The following is a 24,190-nucleotide window of genomic DNA, read 5'->3' as shown; positions in this document are numbered from 1 at the left end:
AAAACAGACAAAAAAAACCCCAGGCCCCATAGCAGGAGATTCTGATTCAGTAAATGACTACTTGGAAATCACTTTTCTAGAGCAACCTCAGGCACCTTTTAAAAAGTAAACAATAAAGGGGCATCCTAGAATCTGACAACACATCCCCTGCATCTCTTCCTCTTTCCTCATAATCTCCCAAATCAGTCTTTTTCCCCCTAAAATATTTTAAAATTCAGCCTAGACTCAATCTATTCTAATCCTCAATCTTAGGAAAAGCAGCCCCTTATTTTGTTGGGACTGCAGTGAAACCAGGAAAAAAAAAGTCAGTGAGCCTTTCAATATCACCTTGGGAGAGAAAAAGAATTCTAGAGAAATATGTGAGTAGTAAATAATCTTTTATAGATATTTTATCAATCTGGCAATGATATTCTAAGATTAAAATAAAGGAGGCAGTATGGAGGAAGCACAGACAAAAGTAAACTCCCATTACACAGGGTAGAGTTCCAAGCCAGACTTCTAAATAGAGTTAGAGATGCCAATATGTTACCAATGGATCAAAACAAAATTCAGACAGAATAGGTTCAACTCAGTTAAGTTGTAAATGTCATTAGCTGAACTGCATGTGGTTCAAACACCGCTTCTACCACATACAATACACAGGCCATATGTATCCTTAGGCCTTGCCAGTGTTATGGCACCTCTCTCAAACAGGTGGCCCAATTCAGTGCTTCTCCAGGAAGTGCATATGCCACATACATCACTACACAATTGTGCTAAAGATGCGGATTTAAATACAATGCCTAAGAATAAGCCTTCTCTCAGCACCTAGCAGTACACTGCTTATGTACATGGCCAAAAAGTACTAAACGAAAGGAGAGTTGTTAAAACTTTTCAGTGGGGTATCAGAGGTCAAAAATGGTGGTTCACAGATATGTGTTCTGGTCTTTGTAGAGAGCACATGGATGTATCCGTAACTGCCTGCTCCTCCTCGAGAAAACACATGGCTTGGACAGGACTGACCCCCACTCCCAGATCCTATTCCCCTTGCCACAGGGATCAACTGAGGGAACCTAGATCTACACCAATCAGTGCATTCTTGGCCACACAGTTCAGAGGAAGGTCAAAGAATTGGTTGTATGGTAGCGGGTGATGCCCATTGCTACTGCCAGTCACCCTTCAACCACAAGGGAAGCTAAGCTTGAGATGTCAAACAGTGTGGAGAGCAGGGCAGGGCAGAGAGCGATGGGGTCCTTAATCTAACCATTGGGCTGTCTGCTGGATCAAACTACCTTCAAAGACATCCTACACCATGGGCATTCCAGGTACATAAGTAAATAAATCTCCTTTATTGCTTAAAAACAGGCAATCTAAAAGTCAAGAGATATTACATTAAAATCTAGATCTCGTGCTTTTCTTGAAAAATCAGAAACTCTGGCAATGGTCAGCCCTCATCCACACATGCCTCTAGTGAGCTGGAGCTGAGCAGCCACCACTTCTTTTACAAGGACATTCACTAGTTTGCCAAGTGGTCAACACTCATACCATGTATGGATATTATTTACAACACTGGCTCTCTTTACTCATTTACATTACCCTACAGCCATTTGAGTTTGCTGATCCCCTGATATACTCATTGAATTAATTCAACAAATTATACAGTGAGCATCTGTTATGTATCAGACACCAGGGAATACATTAAGAACAAAACAAAGTCCCTGCCATCAAGGATATTCCACTCTAGTCAGTCTCCCGTGAAGCCAAGCAAAACAGGCAACTTATAGAAAAATTTTTATAGCTAAATGTATTCCTCCTCACCATTTCAGCTTATCATTGGCTCCTGATGAAAAGGTTGAACTTTTAATGACTTCACCCATTTCCTCCCGGCAAAAGCTAAAGTTATTGATGGTCCACATGTAGGAGAATTTCACTACTTTGATCTGTTGATAGAAAACCAGGAAGCAATTAAATAGGAAGTGGGTAACCTGAAAAACAGGCTGGAGATCAGATCATTTTCCCTCTCCCTCCCTCTGCGTAATCCCATGGGAAGACAGCACTGTTTGGCCAGCATGGAGGCTCAGTCTTTTCTGTCTCTCATCTACTTTTTAAGAAATCTCACAGTGACCAACTGCTTTCATAACTTTTCTCAGCTTCTAAGAAACACTGGATGGAAAGTGAGAAAAACATGGACAAGGTTGGGAAAGCAGGTGATTAAGCCACACCGAAAATGAACCTCTGCTCAGAGCAGCTGTTTGATGATTTAGATGTTGATACCACTGCCTGGGGTTGCAATCTCAAACCTGGTTTCCCCCTAAGTTGCCCAACAGAGGAATACACTTCCATCAAGGTGGATGTAGGCAGCAGATCCAGTTTCAAAGATTCCCCTCTTTCAACCTCCCATGAATGCCTAGGGCATTCAGATTCCTCATGGAAAACCAAGGCATGGAAAGCTGACAAGTACTTTATCTAACTATTTGGCAGGTTTGACCCACAGAAAGCAGGAAAGCCAACGTAGAAAAGAAATCTGATTCCTTTCGTCCCCCAAAATCCTCCCAAGAAGCACCTACCTGTGTGTAACACCAGCTCTCAGCTACTGGGCCACTCGACATTTCTGCCGGAGGTGGAGGACTTGGAACCCTTGACATCGCCAGTTTGAAGGTTAAACAAGATTTCCAAAGTCAGGGGACAAAGACTTCTGTTCCTCTTCACCCTGGTTGATGCAAGAAGCAAGAGAATTTTATTAGATTAATGGTATACTATCCTACTATTTCCATTTGACCTTCCAGAGACTGGAAACTCTGTCTCCTGCCTGGAATGCTCTACCCTTATCATTCAAATGGCTTCTTAGCATTCAATGTTAACCTCAGAGAAGATCACCTAACCTAAAACAGTCTCCTCATCACAATGATATCACCCTATTTTAATCTTCTGCACAATACTATTTAATATTATCTTACCAAATGAATTTACTCAAAGGGTACTTAAAGTACATCCATGAAAAGGCTACCTAAAGAGGAGACAGCATGGTGATCACCACATACAGCTTTACCACTGTATGTGGGCTCCTTCCCTTGAGGGTACAAATACTTTACTCCTAAAGGAAAATTACCTTGTTACCTTTCCAAATACTGTCTCATCTTCTCCTACACTTCAGTGCAAACTTATTATTAAGAATAAATAGTCTTCTGGGCTTCCCTGGTGGCGCAGTGGTTAAGAATCCGCCTGCCAATGCAGGGGACACGGGTTCAAGCCCTGGTCCGGGAAGATCCCACATGCCTCAGAGCAACTAAGCCCGTGCACCACAACTACTGAGCCTGCACTCTAGAGCCCGCAAGCCACAACTACTGAAGCCCGCGCACCTAGAGCCCAAGAGAGCAACAAGAGAAGCCACCGCAGTGAGAAGCCCGCGTGCAGCAACGCAGAGTAGCCCCCGCTCGCCACAACTAGAGAAAGCCCACGTGCAGCAACGAAGACCCAACACAGCCAAAAATAAATTTAAAAAAAAAGAATAGTCTTCTATCTATCAACCCATTGCTAGCTGCTCTCTGGAAGGGCAACATTTATCCCTTTCTTAGATGTTTTCCTTTCTCTGTAGCATTAGGTATCTCTCTCCACTTACACTTCACCAGTATCTGATTTTCCAGATTCTTCTTGCTTTCTCTGTTCCTCTGTTCCATAGTATGGAGCCATAGGAACCCTCATACACTGCTGGTGAGACTGTAAATTATTAAGTATATTTGGGGTAGGAATTTGCCACATCTAGTAATGTTTAACCTACTTACACGTAAGACTTAGTAATTCTACTTTTAACTATATATGTGCTAAAGTAGTGGTTCTCAAACTTTAGGTGCATCAGGATCACTTGCTAAACAGATTGCTGGGCCCTGCCCCCCAGAGTTTTTGATTCAGAGGTTTGGAATGGCCCAAGAATTTCCATTTCTATCAAGTTCCCAGGTGACCCTGATACGCCCTGGAACATTTTGAGAACCACTGTCCTAGAAAAACTGCACACGGGCACAAGAAGACATGGACAAGGTCGTTCAATGCGGCAGTTACAGACAAACAAACTAAAAATCCATTAGGAGGGAAACAGATAACTAAATTGGGTTATTTCCATACTATGAAAAACTACTTCAGGATTTAAAAGTAATGAACTACATCTACAGCACCATGGAGATGAGTGAGATCTAACACGACACTAATGAAAAAAAGCAAGTTTTGGAATGTCATGTGCAGTACACTATTTATGCAAATTTAAGATTTATATATTATTTACAGATATATGCATACAGTAGAATTGAAAAAAATCATTGACAAGCTATGTATCAGATTCATGATGGAAGAGCAAGGACGAAGAATGAAGCTGGGAAAAGAATGTAAGACATTTCAAGTTGATCTCTCATGTGTTTTTAAAAATTAGGATGGGGCTTCCCTGGTGGCGCAGTGGTTGAGAATCTGCCTGCCAATGCAGGGGACACGGGTTCGAGCCCTGGTCTGGGAAGATCCCACATGCCGCGGAGCAACTAAGCCCGTGAGCCGCAATTACTGAGCCTGCGCGTCTGGAGCCTGTGCTCCGCAACGAGAGAGGCCGCGATAGTGAGAGGCCCGCGCACCGCGATGAAGAGTGGCCCCTGCTTGCCACAGCTGGAGAAAGCCCTGGCACAGAAACGAAGACCCAACACAGCCATAAATAAATAAAATTAAAAAAAAAAAAAAAAAAAAAAATTAGGATGACCTGAGGCAAATATGACAAATGTCTTTTAGTTTGGGATGATAGCTATTTTAGTATATACTACCCTTTGTACTGTTCTGCTTTATCTTTAAAATATATTTTATTGGGACTTCCCTGGTGGTCCAGTGGTTAAGACTTCACCTTCCAATGCAGGGGGTGTGGGTTTGATCCCTGGTCAGGGAGCTAAGATACCAACCACATGCCTCCCGGCCAAAAAATCAAAACAAAACAGAAACAATACTGTAACAAATTCAATAAAGACTTTAAAAATGGTCCACATCAAAAAAAAAACTTAAATAAAATAAATTTTATTAATTGTGGGAATAGTGTAAGGATGTACTTACTCCATCATATCATACATTGTCTGGTTTACAATATACAAGGGAGAAATTTCTTTCCTGAACACCTGGTCTGTTTTCAGCTATGGACAGACAATATGAATCTATATCTAATAATGCTGCTCTCTTTGCTTGGCTACTAGGAAGCCCTGAGACAAATCTGACCCATCTCTTGAAACTACAGACTCATATGCTCATTCTATATGCTATACTGTATATAGGCTCATATGATCCCTCTACTATATATAGCTTTATTATTATTTTATTTTATTATTATTATTTTTTGGCTGCATTGGGTCTTTGTTGCTGCGTGCAGGCTTTCTCTACTTGTGGCAAGCGGGGGCTACTCTTCGCTGCTGCACGCGGGCTTCTCACTGCGGTGGCTTCTCTTATTGCAGAGCACGAGCTCTAGGCGCGCGGGCTTCAGCAGCTGTGGCTTGCGGGCTCTAGAGCGCAGGCTCAGTAGTTGTGGCACATGGGCTCAGTTGCTCTGAGGCATGTGGGATCTTCCCGGACCAGGGCTTGAACCCATGTCCCCTACATTGGCAGGCAGATTCTTAACCACTGCACCACCAGGGAAGTCCGAATGGCTTTATTATTTTCTTAACATTGTTATACACTTTGCTATAATTCCCTGAACTGATTTATTTTACCGTTTGATATGTTAAGTATTTCTGGAAACTGCCTCAAATCCTTCATAGAAAGAGGTATAAATGAATAACAAAAAAAAATCACTCAACTCACACACATTCACTGGCCACTTAAGTAATAAGCATGGAACAGGAGTAATAAGATATAGTTGCACCCTCACAGAATAATACCACCAGTATTACCAGAGTCCCCATTGGTTTTAACACAATCCTACATGCGTTTATAATTAAAACATCCCATGTAATCACACATGAAGTTAAGTCTTATATACATGATGTGCTATTTCACTTAAACTAAGCACTGCAATGGAATTTGGGCCTCCCTGGTTTGTGCAATTCAGGATTCATGATAATATCAAGAAAAGAGACCTGTGATCAAGGTAGACTTGCATTTGATGGAAAACACCTTCTCACAGAACTGTTTGTCTAGTAGTGAGTAAATGCACCTCAGGAGGTTTTACAAATCCCAGTTACCACTACTGCCAGTAGGAGCCAGAATGAATTTTCAAAATTCCCAATTAAAACTATCTTTTGAGCAGGTTGGAATGAAGATGTGAATTTTACATGTTAGTTAAGAGCATAAAACTTGGCTCTGTAGGTGTGAGGTGCAGGCTCCGCTCTATATTGATAGATCATAAAATACTAATTTGAGTTTATTTTTGAAGTTTAAAAAAATACTTCAAATTTATCTAACAATTAACAAGTTAAGAATTCTCTGGGCTTCCCTGGTGGCGCAGTGGTTGAGAATCTGCCTGCTAATGCAGGGGACACGGGTTCGAGCCCTGGTCTGGGAAGATCCCACATGCCGCGGAGCAACTAGGCCCGTGAGCCACAATTGCTGAGCCTGCGCGTCTGGAGCCTGTGCTCCGCCAACGGGAGGGGCCGCGATAGTGAAAGGCCCGCGCACCGCGATGAAGAGTGGCCCCCACTTGCCGCAACTAGAAAAAGCCCTCACACGAAAACTAAGAGACCCAACACAGCCATAAATAAATAAATAAATAAAGTATTAAAAAAAAAATTAATCTTTAAAAAAAAAAAAAAGAATTCTCGAAGCCTAAGAAAAAGACAAGTTTAAAAACCAGTTTATTTTAATGGCTTAACTGTTGCTACTGAACCATGGTCCATTATCACAACCAGGAAAAAAATACAACTTTGGTCTTGGCCATTTTTACCTATCTTTTTTGCTTCTCATTTATTCTGTAGACAAGTCTTTGGTTTCTTTTAAAATATCACCAACCTTTCTTCCAACTTTTAAAAGTGTCCAACCCAGCAGTCAGTAGAACTGGAGAATCGGCTTCAGACTCTGAGGAGGTCTAACCACAAAACCTGCTGGGAGGGAAATCGACTAGGACAGCACAAATCTAATTAATTTCACTCACAGCAGGCACCACGGGCAAAGTGTTCATAAGCAAAGTAGCCTGGCTGTACGTGAACTCTTCAGCACTTCATGCCAACTGCTGCAGATGCCCAGCAGAAAAACAATTTTAGAAAAGAGGAGGTCTATTTGAGGGTCATGGTTTGAGAACCTTTGTAGGAGACAACTAGCAGCACCAAAATACACTGTTCCTGGCTTCAAACAAGTTACAAGACTGTCCAAGTTCTCTAATGAGAAATTTATTTTCCCAAGCTTTGCAAACTTCCCAGTATGCTGACAACTCAGAGGCTGAACATATCTGTTACATACCACCATTTATTTTCCTGTTCACTCTATTAAATCCTGACAATTTCATGTTGTTTAATATAAGACGCAAACATGTACAAGCTAGATGGCTGGGAACATGGTTTCTTGCCAAAGAATGGTTTGTTAGGGACTTTTAAAAGCCTGTAACTATTTTTTCTCTTGGTTTAAAGCCTGGTACAGTTTCCAAGTAAGGAAAAATCCCAATGTTGTAACTATTTTAAACTTGAGAGACGTTTGCATTTTCCAAAACAGAAGATGCCAAAAAGACTTGACAAAACAAAAAACAAAAAAACCCCCCAAAAACTACAGAAAGCCTTAGGTATATTCATTTTTGAGAAACTTTTGGGACCTCAAAGGAATGTTTGTATTTCTTCTGTTACAGTGTCCTCAATCATATACAGCCCAGGAGGTAATAACTTCTTTCTCATTACCCCAAGGACAGATTATTACAGGTCATACTGACTTCCTCTCCTGCAAGGTTTGAATGACTTCTGAATATTTGTTATGGGTAAACTTTTTGCAGATCAATCTACTCTAACAAAATACTAAATGTACTTTTTTCTTTTATTTTTTTTTTAATTTAGAGACACTTCTTAAAATGAAACCAAGGGCAATCAAGAGAGACTTCAATCAGCAAAGGAAAGACTAGGGTTTCTCATGTCTCATGTCAGGTTCATGTTTCCTAAAATTTACAAGTTAAAGATGACTGCTTTTTTAAAATTGAGATATAACTGACATGTAACATTGTATTTTTAAAAAATTCTTTAACTGAGGGAGTTAGAATTGAGTGAATCTAAAGATCAAGAAGAAAAAAGTCAATAGCCTAACAGAAAAATGCGCAAAGAACAGCCAATGGTTTACAGACATGTAAGTATCAATGGTTCCTAAATATGTGAAAACAAGTTCAACTCTCATTCATAATAGATAAATGCAAATTAAACCACACATTAATTCACCCAGTGAATTGGCAAAGATTAAAATGTTTGATAACACTTGCCCAGGATAAGGAGAACATTTCTGATTAGAGTATAAACTGTTATAAACTTCATGAAGGGAAATGCATATCAGAATGAATAAGAAATGTATGTACCCTTTGATCCAACAATTCCATGTCTAGAAATTTATCCTACTAATATATTTAATATGACAAATATAAAAGGTTTTTCAATGTGGCACTATTTGTAATCACAAAAACATGGAAATAACTTGAAAGTCCATCAATAGGGGATTGCTTAAATAAATTATGATACAGACAATGTAATAATAATATCTATTTAAAAAAGGAATGGGGAAGCTCTTTCTATCTAAAGAGGCAGAAATATTTATGTATGTATGTATGTATGTATGTATGTGTGTGTGTGTGTGTGTGTGTGTGTGTGTGTGTGTAAAATAGCTCTGTCTGTAAAGCTACACAAGACTCTAGGGACACTGGTTACTTCCAAGGAAGGAAACTGGGTACTTGGGTGAGAAGGAGAATTTCCACTGTTCCCATTTGTATTTACTGAGTTTTGAACCATGTGAATATATTACCTTTTCAAATAATGAATAAAACTATTTTAAAAGGAATCAGCAGACTTCACAATTAATTCTTCTAGGTTATGAGATGGCTTATAAGTCAGACCCTTATAAGAAACAAGACAGGAATTCTTCAGTGACTTCCACTCCTATCCAAATAAAATCTACCTTTTGTCATGACTGCCAAAGCTTCAGTGCACCTCCCTGACCTCATCTAACACTTACCCTTCTCAATCACCATGCTTTAGTCACTTAGGTCTTTAATTCTACTTGGTAAACACATCAGGCTCTTTCCTCAGCCTGGAGAGCTCTTTCTTCCCTCAGATCTTTTCACAGCTGGCTCCTTCTTGTCATTTAGGTGTCCTATCAAATGTAATATCCTCAGAGAGGTCATCCCTGACCCACCAGATCTGAAGCAGTCCCCACTTCTAGCCTCTTTCATCACATTACCCTATTTAAATTTCTTTTTTAATACCACTATCTGAAATTACCTTGTTTTTATATTTTCACTTGTCTACGGTCTCTCCCACTAGCAGTTAAGCACAATGAGAGAACAGCATCCCCCTGTGCCTAAAATGGTATCATAATAGGCACTCAATAAATATTTGTTCAATGAAATTGCTGTTGACTAACTAGACTACTGTCTTTTGGGATCATATTTTTCCTTAATGAGCTTTAGTTAAAAGATTAAAGTTTGGGAGTTGCTGAATGAGTAACAGCTATAGGAATCCAAGCATACTCTTAAAACAAGAAAATATTTTAAAAAGAAAACTATCAGTTAATCTCCTATTTTGAAGAACTAATTTAATACATTCCAAAACTACATTTTTCTTTATTAAAAAAAAAAATCCAAGAAAAGTTGGGAGAAAGAGAAGTGTGCAGGGCTAAATGGGAAGTTCTTGAACCCACAAGACAACAGTAATATTAGCACATCTTCCAGGATAAGTCGATCCTGAAAGAACCATTACAGCAGCTGTCAGAAACTGAGGACCTCTCAGTTATTTCAAGTTAAATTCTATACAGTAAAATTCCAATATACTGATAAAAATGAGGCAGATTCTTAGCATTTATTTAGATTTGATCTATGATTCCCTTAAAATTGACATGTAGAGAAACGATAATTAACATTAAATATATACACGTGTACACATGTGTACAGATATAAAGAGAGACAGAGAGACATACCTTTAAGACTTGTATAGACACATTAAGTTTTTTCTGTACCAGGCTAAGATGCAGAACATATTTTCTACCATAGCCAAATATTTAACTAAGAGTTCAATTGTTTTTGCAACTGTTGTGTATAAGGAAAACTCAGAAACATGTATAGTGTTACATATGCATGTCAGTACCTTTAAGATTTTCCCAGTTCACAGATCTCTTAGGCAAGCACAGACTCTGAAATGACTATGAGGATGAGACATGCTTTTGTACATAAAAAGGCTATTTTTCCTTCTTCTCCTCAATCTAAGTGTTACAAGATAAGAGTTTTATAGAAATACCCTGGCTAGTAAAGTTCATCCAAAGTCAAAATGAAGAGGAACAAGAAGATACATGGAAGAATTTCAAGTCGTGGAAAGCAGAGGAATAAACAACAGACTGCTCCCACTGACTCCCAAACCTCATCATGTGCTGGCTGTTCATAGCCTTACTGCCCTTCTCTATAGGTTATAAATAACTACAATGTGTCCTTGTCCCCAAGGAGACCTCAGCAACCAGCTCAAAGGTTAAAATATGGAATAATTCTCAATATGGATGCAACTTTTCCAGTCAGAAAAAAAAAAAAAATCAAAGAGCAGAAAGATTTATTGCCAATTTAAGTTAAGGGCTAGGGAATCATTCCCTCCCCCTAAAAACTATCCATTATGTAAGAGTTGTTGATATGGACACATTAGCATGATTCCCTACCCCAAAAATACGTCCAGGGACAGCATGCTCTGCTCCAAATGCAGAGGTCTGTCCTGGAAAGAGGTAGGTGCCATTAAACAGACTTGTAGGATTGCATCTCCTTAGACCTTAAAAAGACTTCTTGAGTTTTTGTTTTGCTTTTTAATTTAGGCACAAATGACTACATCTACATAACAACATAGAAGGAAAAAATTCCTGTCTCCACTTGGATGGAGGGTCCTGCAGCATAAACCACGACGGCTGCAACAGGCACAGGCTTCACAAGGTCTGGGTTCTTTCCATCAGGTGATGTGCTGCTGCTGTTAATTACTAACCCCCTGCTAGGGAAACAAAAAAACCCTCCTCCAACTGCTTTAAAAAAAAAAGGCAGATAGGGTTCATAGGATTAAGCTTCTCCACACATCACTTTCAAAATCCATCATTTGGGAGATGTCTGAAATGGAATGACAACGAATCCAAATCAGCAAACAAACCTGACTATAAAGGGGCTATTTCACTTCAAAGTGGATCTCAGCTCCAAAGGAAAACACTTTTAGAAATGAAATTAGATAGGCAGAGGCAATCAGCAACTTCTCTCTTTTCACAAATTATAATAATGTGTTGATTCCACTGAATAGCTTGGGCAAAAATCTCTAGGGCCACAAAGAGCAAACTTAGGAAAGATGAAGATTTTAACACATCCCGCATGTTATCAAAGACTTCTCCTCTAGGTTGAGAAAATTTATTCTAAAACAAGAGCTGGAACAGAATTTTAAAAAAGAAGAAGGAAGAGGAAGAAGAGGGAAAAAACCTTATGGCTAAGAAGACTCTATTTATTATGTAATTATATTCCCAAAGCTGTTTTGAGATTTGAGAGACAGTTTTTCACCTTCTCTCTCCCCTCAACTACAACTATGAAGAACCTTATAAAATCAAATAGTAAACAGATGAATGCCTTGGCCTTAATACAATTTAAGCATGTCTAATTTGCAAGGAATTCAAAAACAAAAGAGTCATTTCATGAAACAAATAGGCAGAGGTTGCATAACCCCACAGGATCTTCTGGCCTTTATAGAAGCCAAATTCAACAAGCAGTTCTCTTTGGCCATCGATGTTTCAGTCAAGCCATTTAAAAATATTTCTTGCTAACACAGTCTGGTTACAGAAAGGGCCCAAGGAATGTATACCAAAGAATAAATTCTAATCTGGTCTTAGGGCATATAATTTGGAATAACTTCATTAACTTAGAAGCTGAAAAGACCCACCTGCTCCAGAGGATTTGGTCTTCTACAAGGGCAACCGATCCTCTTCAGCATTTACTACTACATACTATCTAGCAGTACAGAATTCAGTGTTCTCTGGAGACTCTTACCTTTATGAGTGACACTTAGAACTCCCCCTACGTATGAAAGAGAGATTGAGGTATATGTACGCTTTACTCTTCTCCTTTAAGTATGGTCTTAAGTAAAGAAATCTGATGATTGTTTACATGGACCCATGTTCCTTACCTAGAAACCACCTGCAAAAAATAAATTCTCCCTTCTTCCAAAGTTATTAAAAAATAAGCCAATTTCTATGTTAATGTTAAGGTTCTAACTAAACTAAATGGGACAAAGGATGAGCAGGAAGTTCTCAGTTTGAAGTGTTCATTCCAAAATTCATGACGCAAGGAAAAAGTAAAACCACACAGGCAGACAAAACAGGGGAAAGTTAGACAGAATGCCCAACTTAACACAATTTCCTGGCTCCCAATGATTTTTGTCAGAATTTAAAAGATTAAAATGCAATAACACCTATTTTACCCAATAAAACTGTGTAAAAACATACATAAGCATTTGAGGCAAGAATCTCATACCACAAAGCAAAACTTTTAAGATGCTAGCCAGAATGGTAGAAACAGTTGTCTAAGTTACCCATAGAGAGGTGAGCTCTAAGGTTCATGCACAAAGGCAACCTGCTCAGAATCAAACTCCTTTTATATGTAGAGTAAAAGGGAGCCCATGAATTGCTTTAAGGTATCTCCTTTTATAAGCTGGAATTCAAATTTCCCTGAAGATCTTTTCTCGGAAGAAAAATAATCTTACTCTAAAGTCTCCATATCATGTATTATCAGAAAATTTAAATCCAAACATCTTTTCTCCTCTCCATCATTAGTGTAAAGCCTTATCCTGTATGTACTAGTCACCAGAGAAGATCTGAATAAATAACTCTTGTTTACTCCAGGAAAGAATATTTAGAATAAAACCTCTTTTGAAACCATTTATGAAAAATGTTTCTTTAACACTGATTGTAATGCTCATTATTTAAAAAAAAACTTACATGCTCACCTTATATGACTTCCAACTATACATACTATCTGCACTGAAATGAAACAGTAGATTGCACTCAAGATGTGCATTTTTTAAAGTCATGATAAATATTTCTATGCATTTCATTCCACTTCTGTCCTCATGATCTTAAACTATGTTTAAAATAAAACTATGTAAAAACTCACCAAGTCAGTAGGAAGACTCTAATTTGTCTTGTCTAACAGGAAATCTTTGCTGGAAATAGAGATGATGAATCAGACTTAACAAGATTCTGAATCTCATGCAAGTCTTTACTTACTTAGGCTATTCTGAAAAGGGAAAATCTTACAAAAGCAGGTGATACATTAGCTAGGATTTACTAGTCAAAATTACCATTCTTATATCTCATCACTAGTTCTGAGGGCTCTATTTTCTAGTCATCTCTCAAAAAGATTACGCTTAGAAATTAAAGTCAGAAAAATTCAAGCTAATTCCTCTAATGAACTGGCCTATGAGTACAGCAAAAATGAAATAAGTGGCTTGCCCTGTGTACACATTTACAAGATTTACAAGAGGGGAGTGACCACTTTTGCCAGCTACTTCACAAAATGCTAAAAGTATTACTATCAAGTTTTTATGTAAAAAAATCTTTATAAAAAGTGCTCTGGGTTGACCAGATGGCTTCACAGGCGAATTCTATCAAACATTTAGAGAAGAGTTAACACCTATCCTTCTCAAGCTCTTCCAAAATATAGCAGAGGGAAGAACACTGCCAAACTCATTCTACAAGGCCATCATCACATCACCCTGATACCAAAACCAGACAAAGATGTCACAAAAAAAAGAAAACTACAGGCCAATATCACTGATGAACATAGATGCAAAAATCCTCAACAAAATACGAGCAAACAGAATCCAACAGCACATTAAAACGATCATACACCATGATCAAGTGGGGTTTATCCCAGGAATGCAAGGATTCTTCAGTATACGCAAATCAATCAATGTGATACACCATATTAACAAATTGAAGGATAAAAACCATATGATCATCTCAACAGATGCAGAAAAAGCTTTTGACAAAATTCAACACCCATTTATGATAAAAACTCTCCAGAAAGTAGGCATAGAGGGAACCTACCTCAACATAATAAAAGCCGTATATGACAAACCCACAGCCAACATCATTCTCAATGGTGAAAAACTGAAACCATTTCCTCTAAGATCAGGAACAAGACAAGGTTGCCCACTCTCACCACTATTATTCAACATAGTTTTGGAAGTTTTAGCCACGGCAATCAGAGAAGAAAAAGAAATAAAAGAAATCCAAATCAGAAAAGAAGAATTAGAACTGTCACTGTTTGCAGATGACATGATACTATACATAGAGAATCCTAAAGATGCTACCAGAAAACTAGAAAACTACTAGAGCTAATCAATGAATTTGGTAAAGTAGCAGTATACAAAATTAATGCACAGAAATCTCTTGCATTCCTATACACTAACGACGAAAAATCTGAAAGAGAAATTAAGGAAACACTCCCATTTACCACTGCAACAAAAAGAATAAATTACCTAGGAATAAATCTACCTAGGGAGACAAAAGACCTGTATGCAGAAAACTGTAAGACACTAAAGAAAGAAATTAAAGATGACACAAACAGATGGAGCGATATTCCATGTTCTTGGATTGGAAGAATCAACATTGTGAAAATGACTATACTACTACCCAAAGCAACCTAGAGATTCAATTCAATCCCTATCAAACTACCAATGGCATTTTTCACAGAACTAGAACAAAAAATTTCACAATTTGTATGGAAACACAAAAGACCCCGAACAGCCAAAGCAATCTTGAGAAAGAAAAACAGAGCTGGAGGAATCAGGCTCCCGGACTTCAGACTATACTACAAAGCTACAGTAATCAAGACAATATGGTACTGGCACAAAAACAGAAATATAGATCAGTGGAACAGGATAGAAAGCCCAGAGATAAACCCACACACATATGGTCACCTTGTCTTTGATAAAGGAGGCAAGAATGTACAATGGAGAAAAGACAGCCTCTTCAATAAGTGGTGCTGGGAAAACTGGACAGCTACATGTAAAAGAATGAAATTAGAACACTCCCTAACACCATATGCAAAAATAAACTCAAAATGGATTAAAGACCTAAATGTAAGGTCAGACACTATAAAACTCTTAGAGGAAAACATAGGCAGAACACTCTATGACATAAATCACAGCAAGATCCTTTTTGACCCACCTCCTAGAGAAATGGAAATAAAAACAAAAATAAACCAATGGGACCTAATGAAACTTAAAAGCTTCTGCACAGCAAAGGAAACCATAAACAAGACAAAAAGATAACCCCCAGAATGGGAGAAAATATTTGCAAATGAAGCAACTGACAAAGGATTAATCTCCAAAATATACAAGCAGCTCATGCAGCTTAATATCAAAAAACAACCCAATCCAAAAATGGGCAGAAGACCTAAATAGACATTTCTCCAAAGAAGATATATAGATTGCCAACAAACACATGAAAGGGTGCTCAACATCACTAATCGTTAGAGAAATGCAAATGAAAACTACAATGAGGTATCACCTCACACCAGTCAGAATGGCCATCATTAAAAAATCTGCAAACAATAAATGCTGGAGGGGCTTCCCTGGTGGCGCAGTGGTTGAGAATCTGCCTGCCAATACAGGGGACACGGGTTCGAGCCCTGGTCTGGGAAGATCCCACATGCCGCGGAGCAACTCGGCCCGTGAGCCACAACTACTGAGCCTGCGCGTCTGGAGCCTGTGCTCGGCAACGAGAGGCCGCGACAGTGAGAGGCCCGTGCACCGTGATGAAGAGTGGCCCCCACTTGCCACAACTAGAGAAAGCCCTGGCACAGAAACGAAGACCCAACACAGCCATACATACATACATACATACATACATAAATAAAAAGAATGTAATAAATGCTGGAGAAGGTGTGGAGAAAAGGGAACCCTCTTGCACTGTTGGTGGGAATGTAAATTGATACGGCCACTATGGAGAACAGTATGGGTGTTCCTTAAAAAACTAAAAATAGAACTACCATATGACCCAGCAATCCCACTACTGGGCATACACCCTGAGAAAACCATAATTCAGAAAGAGACATGTACCACAATGTTCACTGCAGCACTATTTACAATAGCCAGGACATGGAAGCAACCTAAGTGTCCATCAACAGATGAGTGGATAAAGAAGATACGGCACGTATATACAATGGAATATTACTCAGCCATAAAAAGAAACAAAATTAAGTTATTTGTACTGAGGTGGATGGACCTAGAGTCTGTCATACAGAGTGAAGTCAGAAAGAGGAAAACAAATACCATATGCTGACACATATATACGGAATCTTAAAAAAAAAATGGTTCTGAAGAACCTAGGGGCAGGACAGGAATCAAGACACGGACGTAGAGAATGGACTTGAGGACACGGGGAGGGGGAAGGGTAAGCTGGGATGAAGTGAGAGAGTAGCACTGATGTATATACACTACCAAATGTAAAACAGATATCTAGTGGGAAGCAGCTGCATAGCACAGGGAGATCAGCTTGGTGCTTTGTAACCACCTAGAGAGGTGGGATAGGGAGGGTGGGAGGGAGGCTCAAGAGGGAGGGGATATGGGGATATATGTATACATACAGCTGATTCACTTTGTTATACAGCAGAAACTAACACAACATTGTAAAGTAATTATACTCCAATAAAGATGTTAAAGAAAAAAAAAGTGCTCTGGGTCACTTACACTGAAGCAAGATACATTTAAACAAAGCCATGTATCCTATGGTTTTAATAAATAGCTGCCACACTAAGGTGGCTGTTGAAGACTGGTGAGATATCTTAGCTAAACACCACCACCACCCCCCTAAATAATCTACCATAGCCTACAAAGTCACTCAAAACAGAAACAGGGGTAAGAGTGGTTGCAAGGGTTCTAGGAGTATAACCTAGGCAGGAAATTCTGGTGCTATCTTCCTTTTTGTGGGAAAATGAAGTACTGCATACACTGTGGGTGAATTTTCAAAAATAGTATCTTGGGACTTCCCTGGTGGCTAGTGGTTAAGACAGCACGCTCCCAGTGCTGGGGGCACGGGTTTGATCCCTGGTCGGGGAACTAAGATCCCACATGCCACAAGGCACAGCCAAGGAAATAAAAGAATTAACAATGTACTGTTAATAAACCAATAAAAAAAATTTACTGTCTCCTCTTTGCTGCTTTCATTTAAAAAACAAAAACAAAAACAGAGTCTTTTCCTGAAAATGTAAATGCTATCTTTAACTGGTACACTGGTACAAATAAGCTCCTCTTACTTTGGTTAACCAAGTCTAGTTACTGTCAGTAATGGAATGAGCCCTCACCAAAAACTGTACTAAACTATTGACTCTAAAACAGGACAAGTCATGTTCAGAAGATTTAGAGTAGCAAGAGTCAGGCCGAATTCATTTAACAGATATTTACTGCACACCAACTGTGTTTAAGGTTTTGGTTTCTCAGTTAATTTGCTAGAATGAACACTTTTAGGCCTAGTGGATTGGCAAAATTTAGAGTCTGACAATACTGATAAGGACTGGGAGGAACAGGAACACTTTCACACTGTTGGTAGGAAGACAAATTAGTACAACCACGCTGAAAAACAGTTTTTTCTTATCTAATAAAACTAAAGATCGGGACTTCCCTGGTGGTACAGTGATTAAGCGTCCACCTGCCAATGCAGGGGACAGGGGTTCGATCCCTGGTCCGGGAAGATCCCACATGCCGCGGAGCAACTAAGCCCGTGTGCTACAACTACTGAGCCTGCGTGCCACAACTACTGAAGCCCGCACGACCTAGGGCCTGTGCTCCGTAACAAGAGAAGCCACCGCAATGAGAAGCCCGCTCGCCGCAACTAGAGAAAGCCTGAGTGCACGAGTGAAGACCCAACGCAGCCAAAAATAAATAAATAAAATTTTTAAAAATGTTAAAAAAAAGCAAAATTAAAGATCCATTGTTTAGTTTGTTAAAAACTAAACAATTCTACCCCCAAATATGGCCCAGAGAAAGTCCTGCACATGTCCGTCAGCACACATAAATAAGAACACGTACAGCAGCAGTGTTCCTAACAGCCAAAACATCAACAGTAGAATGGATACACAAATTGGGGTCTATTCATGACAGGGTGCTACATGGCAATGAAATTACAGTTCTACATAACAACATGGATGAACTTTACAAACATATAGTTAGGTTCTGAAAGAAGACATAAAAGAACACATATAGTATTATTCCATTTAATGTATATAAAGTTCAAAACCAGACAAAACTAAATTATATTGGTTTGCAATGAATCCTAGGTGGTAAAATCACAAAGGAAAGGAAACTACTATCACAAATGTCAGGTTAGTGACACCTGGGTAAGGGTTATGATCTAGAAGGAACACACAACACAGCAAGCTTCTTCTGGGTGCTGGCAATGGTATATTTCTAGGTCTAATTGGTGGTTATATAAGTACTTGCTTTTTATAATTAAACTTTACACTATACAGTTATGTTTTGTGTATTTTTCTATGGGTTATATTTCAAAATAAAAATGCATTAAAATAAAATCATAATTTAAAATGCATTAAAATATGCAATAAAATTACCCAATAGAGTATATGTGTGCGTATGTATGTGTATGTATATATCTCCTCCAATGTCTAAGGGTGAATATAGTGTCTTGCACAGAATATACCCTTGATTTTTTTTTCAAGACAGTTCAGGATGAGAACTCAGTAATAAAAGCAGGGCCACCCAGGAATGAATATCTATAGACAGGCTTTCCTATTATACTTTCTTTCTCTGAATTCAAATGCAATACCTAAGATCTGTATTCCTGGGAAATTTTCGGTACTGACACAAATGTTTAAATCTATGTATGACTACTCACCAGGAGCCATTAGTTAATATCCAAATTATTATAAGAAACAAACAAAGCTTCTGAAAAAGCAAAGCCAGGACACAAGTATTTTTTGGTATTACCTTTTTAGTTTAATCATGTCCTCTGATGGAACCTCCAATGATTTCCATCTCACTCTGAGTAAAAGCCAAAGTCCTTACAATAACTGAAAAGGCCCTGCACCATCTGGACCTCATTACCTCTCTGGCCTCATCTCCAATTATGTTCTCCGGAGTTCACTGTGTTCCAGCCACACTGGCCTTCTCTGCTGCTGTTCCTCAGACAGAATAGGCTCATTCCTGCCTTAGGGCTTTGCACTTGCCCTTTTTTCTACCTGGATAACTCTTCCCCTAGATATTCTCTTGGCACACTCCCTCTCCATTGTTGGGCTTCCCCTAATAACCACCATCTCTGTGAGGCCTTCCCTGACACCCTTAAACATGTCATCCCCTCCCCCCCAGCCATACTCCTATTTCTCCTGCATTGCTTCATTTTTTTCTATAGCACACAAAGTCATTTACCACACTTTACCTGAGATGTAAGAAGGCAGACTCTTGTCTGTTTTGTTGCTGTACCCAGACAGTGTCTGGCAAGTGGAAGATCAGAAACAAATACTTATTTAATAAAATGACTGAATTAATCTCCTCTTCTTTAGGATTTCCATCCTAGAAAGCTTAGACAATAACTTTATACATTTGAAAAAAAGGCTTCCCTTCTCTGTAAGTCAAATTTATTAACAAAGTTTGTTTTACTAACAAGTTTCAGATTTATGCTCTTATTAGTACTGAGTCACAGGTAAGACTTATAAAAAGTTGATACAAACTAAATTGTATTTTCCCCTAAAACAAATATGCAGTGCATCTTTTAATGACAGCAATGCTGGGAGAGCCCAGAGAGACAAAAGACAAGAGCTCTCCTGTACTGCTGGTGTGGGTGTGCGCCGCCATAACCACTAAGGGAATTACTCAAGAAGATGTAGCAACGAAGACTGAGTGATTGCTTCCTTTAGTTATACTTTTCATTATTTTAAAGTTTTTTTTTTAATGAGCATATTTTCTTTAAAGTCAGGAAGAAAGGTGTGCTAAATAAAGAATTATGCAAACAAAATATAATTTCAAGAAGAAGGTTCTTTATATTATATTTTGATGCCCACAGAAACAGTAAAGTCTTCTGTTATGTATCCAGATGAAATATCCCAAGACGGTGACTACAGTTAAAAGAAAAAATTATTTTTGACTTAGGAACTAAAACTTTTTACAGCAGAGTTTCCAGAGTGGAAGGGAAAACAAAACTCCATGGTGTTATTAGTATTCCACATAAGAACATACTTTCATTCTAAAGAAAGATTTAAAATAGGAACATTTCTCTGCAGCATAAAACATGGGATTGACAGGATAAAGAACAGGTAAAGAACTCCATTCAAACTTAGTGATTACAACATAAGGAAGAAAATTCACTGAACAATTCACTGCCTACTGAGTGATTACAGATACTTCTGAGTATACAGATAGAGCTTATACTTTTGGTGGAATACTTCACCTAAAATAAAGGCAGAATAAGCCTAGATCCGAAGGTTACTTTCCAACCACAATAACTTGTGACATGAACCATATCCTAGGACATAAACAAATCTGAAAGAAAATACACAGGCACCTGATATTCTACAGTTATATTTATTACTAAGACTTCCATTTTAAGGTCTTATCAATTACTTTAAAAAATACTTAGCACATTAATTCTTAAAGATAGTTTATATATTCAAGAAAGGAAGTCCTACTCAAACACTTCAGCTGGCGAGGTGTATTATTAGAGAAGAGCAACGGTTTTCACTTGTAACACTTTAACATTCCAAGTGCTCAAAGCTCTGAACAGGATCCACCTTTAAAGTGGGAAAAAAAAAAAAAAAACCCTTGAACATAAAAATTAAAAATACACCCTGGGACTTCCCTGGTGGCTCAGTGGTTAAGAATCTGCCTGCCTGTGCAGGGAACACGGGTTCGATACCTGGTCCGGGAAGATCCCACATGCTGTGGAGCAACTAAGCCCGTGTGCCACAATTACTGAGCCCGCGCTCTAGAGCCCGTGAGCCACAACTACTGAGCCTGCATGCCACAACTACTGAAGCCCGTCCTCCGCAACAAGAAAAGCCACCGCGATGAGAAGCCCGTGCACTGCAACGAAGAGTAGCCCCCGCTCGCCGCAACTAGAGAAAGTCCGCACATAGCAACGAAGACCCAACGCAGCCAATAAATAAGTAAATAAATAAAATAAATAAATTTTAAAAATACACCCAACCTCACAATAATGACTAAAGTAGAGTGGATTAAAGACTCCAGAAAAAAAATATAAATGAAAACCAGGACTTCCCTGGTGGTACAGTGGTTAAGAATCCACCTGTCAAAGCAGGGGACACAGGTTCGAGCCCTGGTCCGGGAAGATCCCACATGCGGCAGAGCAACTAAGCCCGTGTGCAAACTACTGAGCCTGCACTCTAGAGCACATGAGCCACAACTACTGAAGCCCACGCGCCTAGTGCCCGTGCTCCACAACAAGAGAAGCCACCACAATGAGAAGCCCGCGCACCGCAACGAAGAGTAGCCCCTGCTCGTCACAACTAGAGAAAGCCCGCGTTCAGCAACGAAGACCCAACACAGCCAAAAAAAAAAAGAGAAAAGAAAATCATTGGTCATTGAAACATATGGTCCCTGAACAAAATTTATCTGTAATAATTCTAATATAAGGTAAAGGCTTACATTTTTAAAATGTCTAATTTGGCTAAGAATGCTCCAAGAAACTCTTTCATAAATATCAGCTACATTTGGATCATGATGAATTTGTAAGACAAGAATTGAATGAACTAGGTTGGCGATCAACCAACTAAATACTAGTCCTACATTTAATGAGTGGGAAGTATTCTAGGAGTTAAAAAGTAATGAAAGAAAACATATAACGGAGAAAGGGAAAACGTGAGTAGTTACTGAGGTTTATGAAAATCAGCTATTGGATATGAGACAATAAAAATATAAAATGTTAAATGCAAAGGCTGACAAATTTATCAGAGTCCATAAAGAATCCACAGGAAAAGAACATTTCAGAGCCTCTGGCCTCAGTAAAAGAAAACTGGCATTTCAAGTTAGAGAAGGTTTCCCTCATCCCTTCCTCTCCTTCAAATGATGATTGTAAATATCAAAGTGGTAAACCAAATGGGAAAATTCAAATAAGATATTTAGGACAAAAATCAAACCACCCAAGCAATAACAAGGAAGAAGGAGGAGGAAAAAATCATATGAGGTGGTTGTTCACTGAAGTTCTGTCTGTAATAGCAAAAAAAATGGAAACAATTTAAATATCCATCAAAGGGGTTTGGGAAAACTGTGAAATATTCATACAGAGAAATAAAAAAATGAAACAGCTGAAATGAGGGACCTAGATCTACATGTATCCAGATGGATAGATCTTGAAAAACAAGAATAAATGAAAAAAATGACTGCAATAGAATTTATTTATACATTCACACACACACTCTGCACAGGATGCACACTAAATTTATGGTCATAGATTGTCTCTGGGGAGTGAGGTGGGAAAAAGAACTGAGAAAGTGAATAAAGAGGACTTCAGCTGAAGGTCTCACAATCTCTCTACTTTTTGTTTGGCTTTCTTTTTCTTTTTTTAAAAATATTTATTTATTATTTGGCTGCGTCGGGTCTTAGTTGCAGCATGCGGGATCTTCGTTGTGGTGCGGGATCTTCGTTGTGGCGCGGGATCTTTCGTTGTGGCACATGGGCTTCTCTCTAGTTGCGGCGCACAGGCTCCAGAGCGTACGCACGGCTTAGTTGCCCCTGGGCATGTGGGATCTTAGTTCCCCGACCAGGGATCGAACCCCCGGTCCCCTGCGCTGGAAAGCGGACTCTCAACCACTGGACCACCAGGTAAGTCCCCAAAAACAATGAATTTAGAGGGAAAAGTAGATTAGAAAAGCTTTAAAAAGTTGACATCAGAATAGTCTGAATCAAACCAAAAAAGCCAATGAATTCAGTCCAGATCTTCTCAATAATAAAAAATATAGCTCTTGGTGAAATATTTTCCCCAGCTGATGGGAACACAGCACCGGGGTTACTTAAGCAGAGGGAGTAAAGAGACTGACATTATATACTTCAGTAAGAAAGTACATTTTAAATAAGAATAACACTCATCATAACACAGTATATCCTCAGAGACTGTCAATCCTCACAAGGAACCATGTTTCCACAGAGCACCTTCTCCTTCCTCCCCATCATCTACCTCTAACCTGAACACCTGTCCTCCCACTTTCCCTAATTTTACTCACTCTCCTCTAAGAACCAACTCCTCCTTCAATCACCTCCAAGTATAGTACCTAAACTCAAAGACAGATTTTTAAAAAGAAAACTTGAGACTTTTGGAAATGATTTAAATGCTTTTTCTCCTCTTTCAAATCTGTTTTTCCTCCCTCTTGCTTCACTTTTTCCATCCCCCAACCTGTTTTTTGCCTTCTTTTCTCTGGCTGACCAACAGTTGCTTTCAACTGCTAGCAAGCCTCTGGCATGTTTATACTTTTCCCTTCTTAAGGAAAAGATACTCCAAGTAAATCAAACAAAATGCCTCTCCATAGCCCAAGAGCAAATAAAGGGAAAAGAACTTAAAAGTAAAAAATACTAACCATATTTTGCTGCCTTTCATTTTCATTATGGCTAGGAATAAAGTTCTAACTACCAAATAAGAGAGCAAAACCAAACTTACATTTTATCATCCTCATAGCATTGAAATTTATCTAGGGTCCTCTGTTTCACAAGTCACTTTGCTTAAGAATTATAAGGCCACTGAGACTAGGTCTGTACAGTTGAGTACTACAGCCTAACGGAAACCATAACCTCAAGATTCACAGTAGAGATACAACCGGAGCACTCCCACCCCCATCTTCCTTGTCTTTTTCTTCTTTTATTTATTGGCCATGCTAATTTTCTCTGTATCAATCAAATTTTAGCACACGTGCTGCCAAAGCGAGCACTTCCTTATCTTCTTTAAAAGGACTTCTAAGGTCCTTTTGTGGTAAATGCTTTAAGCTATATAACCATTCCCTCACAAGCAGTATTCAACACTTCATCTTCAAAGTACTGTGACATTCATGATCTTATTTGGGATT

The 24,190-nt window shown here is 38.9% G+C and overlaps 1 protein-coding gene across 5 annotated transcripts in view; it reads right to left on the bottom strand.

Moving 5' to 3' along the window:
* The window catches only part of SPOP (speckle type BTB/POZ protein), a 67,067-nt gene that overhangs the window by 17,454 nt on the left and 25,423 nt on the right, over positions 1-24,190 (bottom strand). For 3 of the 5 annotated variants that reach the window (XM_082442328.1, XM_082442325.1, XM_082442324.1), the window contains 2 exons: positions 2,547-2,689; positions 1,798-1,919 (listed from right to left, as the gene is read on the bottom strand). In XM_082442328.1, the coding sequence (XP_082298454.1) occupies positions 1,798-1,919; positions 2,547-2,624 (200 nt within the window). In that variant the 5' untranslated portion in view covers positions 2,625-2,689. Of the gene's footprint in view, positions 1-1,797; positions 1,920-2,546; positions 2,690-13,276; positions 13,326-24,190 lie in introns of all 5 variants that reach the window. The other 2 variants (XM_082442326.1, XM_082442327.1) reach the window with 1 other exon arrangement.

Source organism: Balaenoptera physalus (genome assembly GCF_965194825.1).
Source record: "Balaenoptera physalus genome assembly, chromosome: 20".
Lineage (NCBI taxonomy): Eukaryota > Metazoa > Chordata > Mammalia > Artiodactyla > Balaenopteridae > Balaenoptera > Balaenoptera physalus.
Note: the sequence above shows the minus strand (reverse complement) of the source record. Positions and strands in the feature narration are given on the sequence as shown.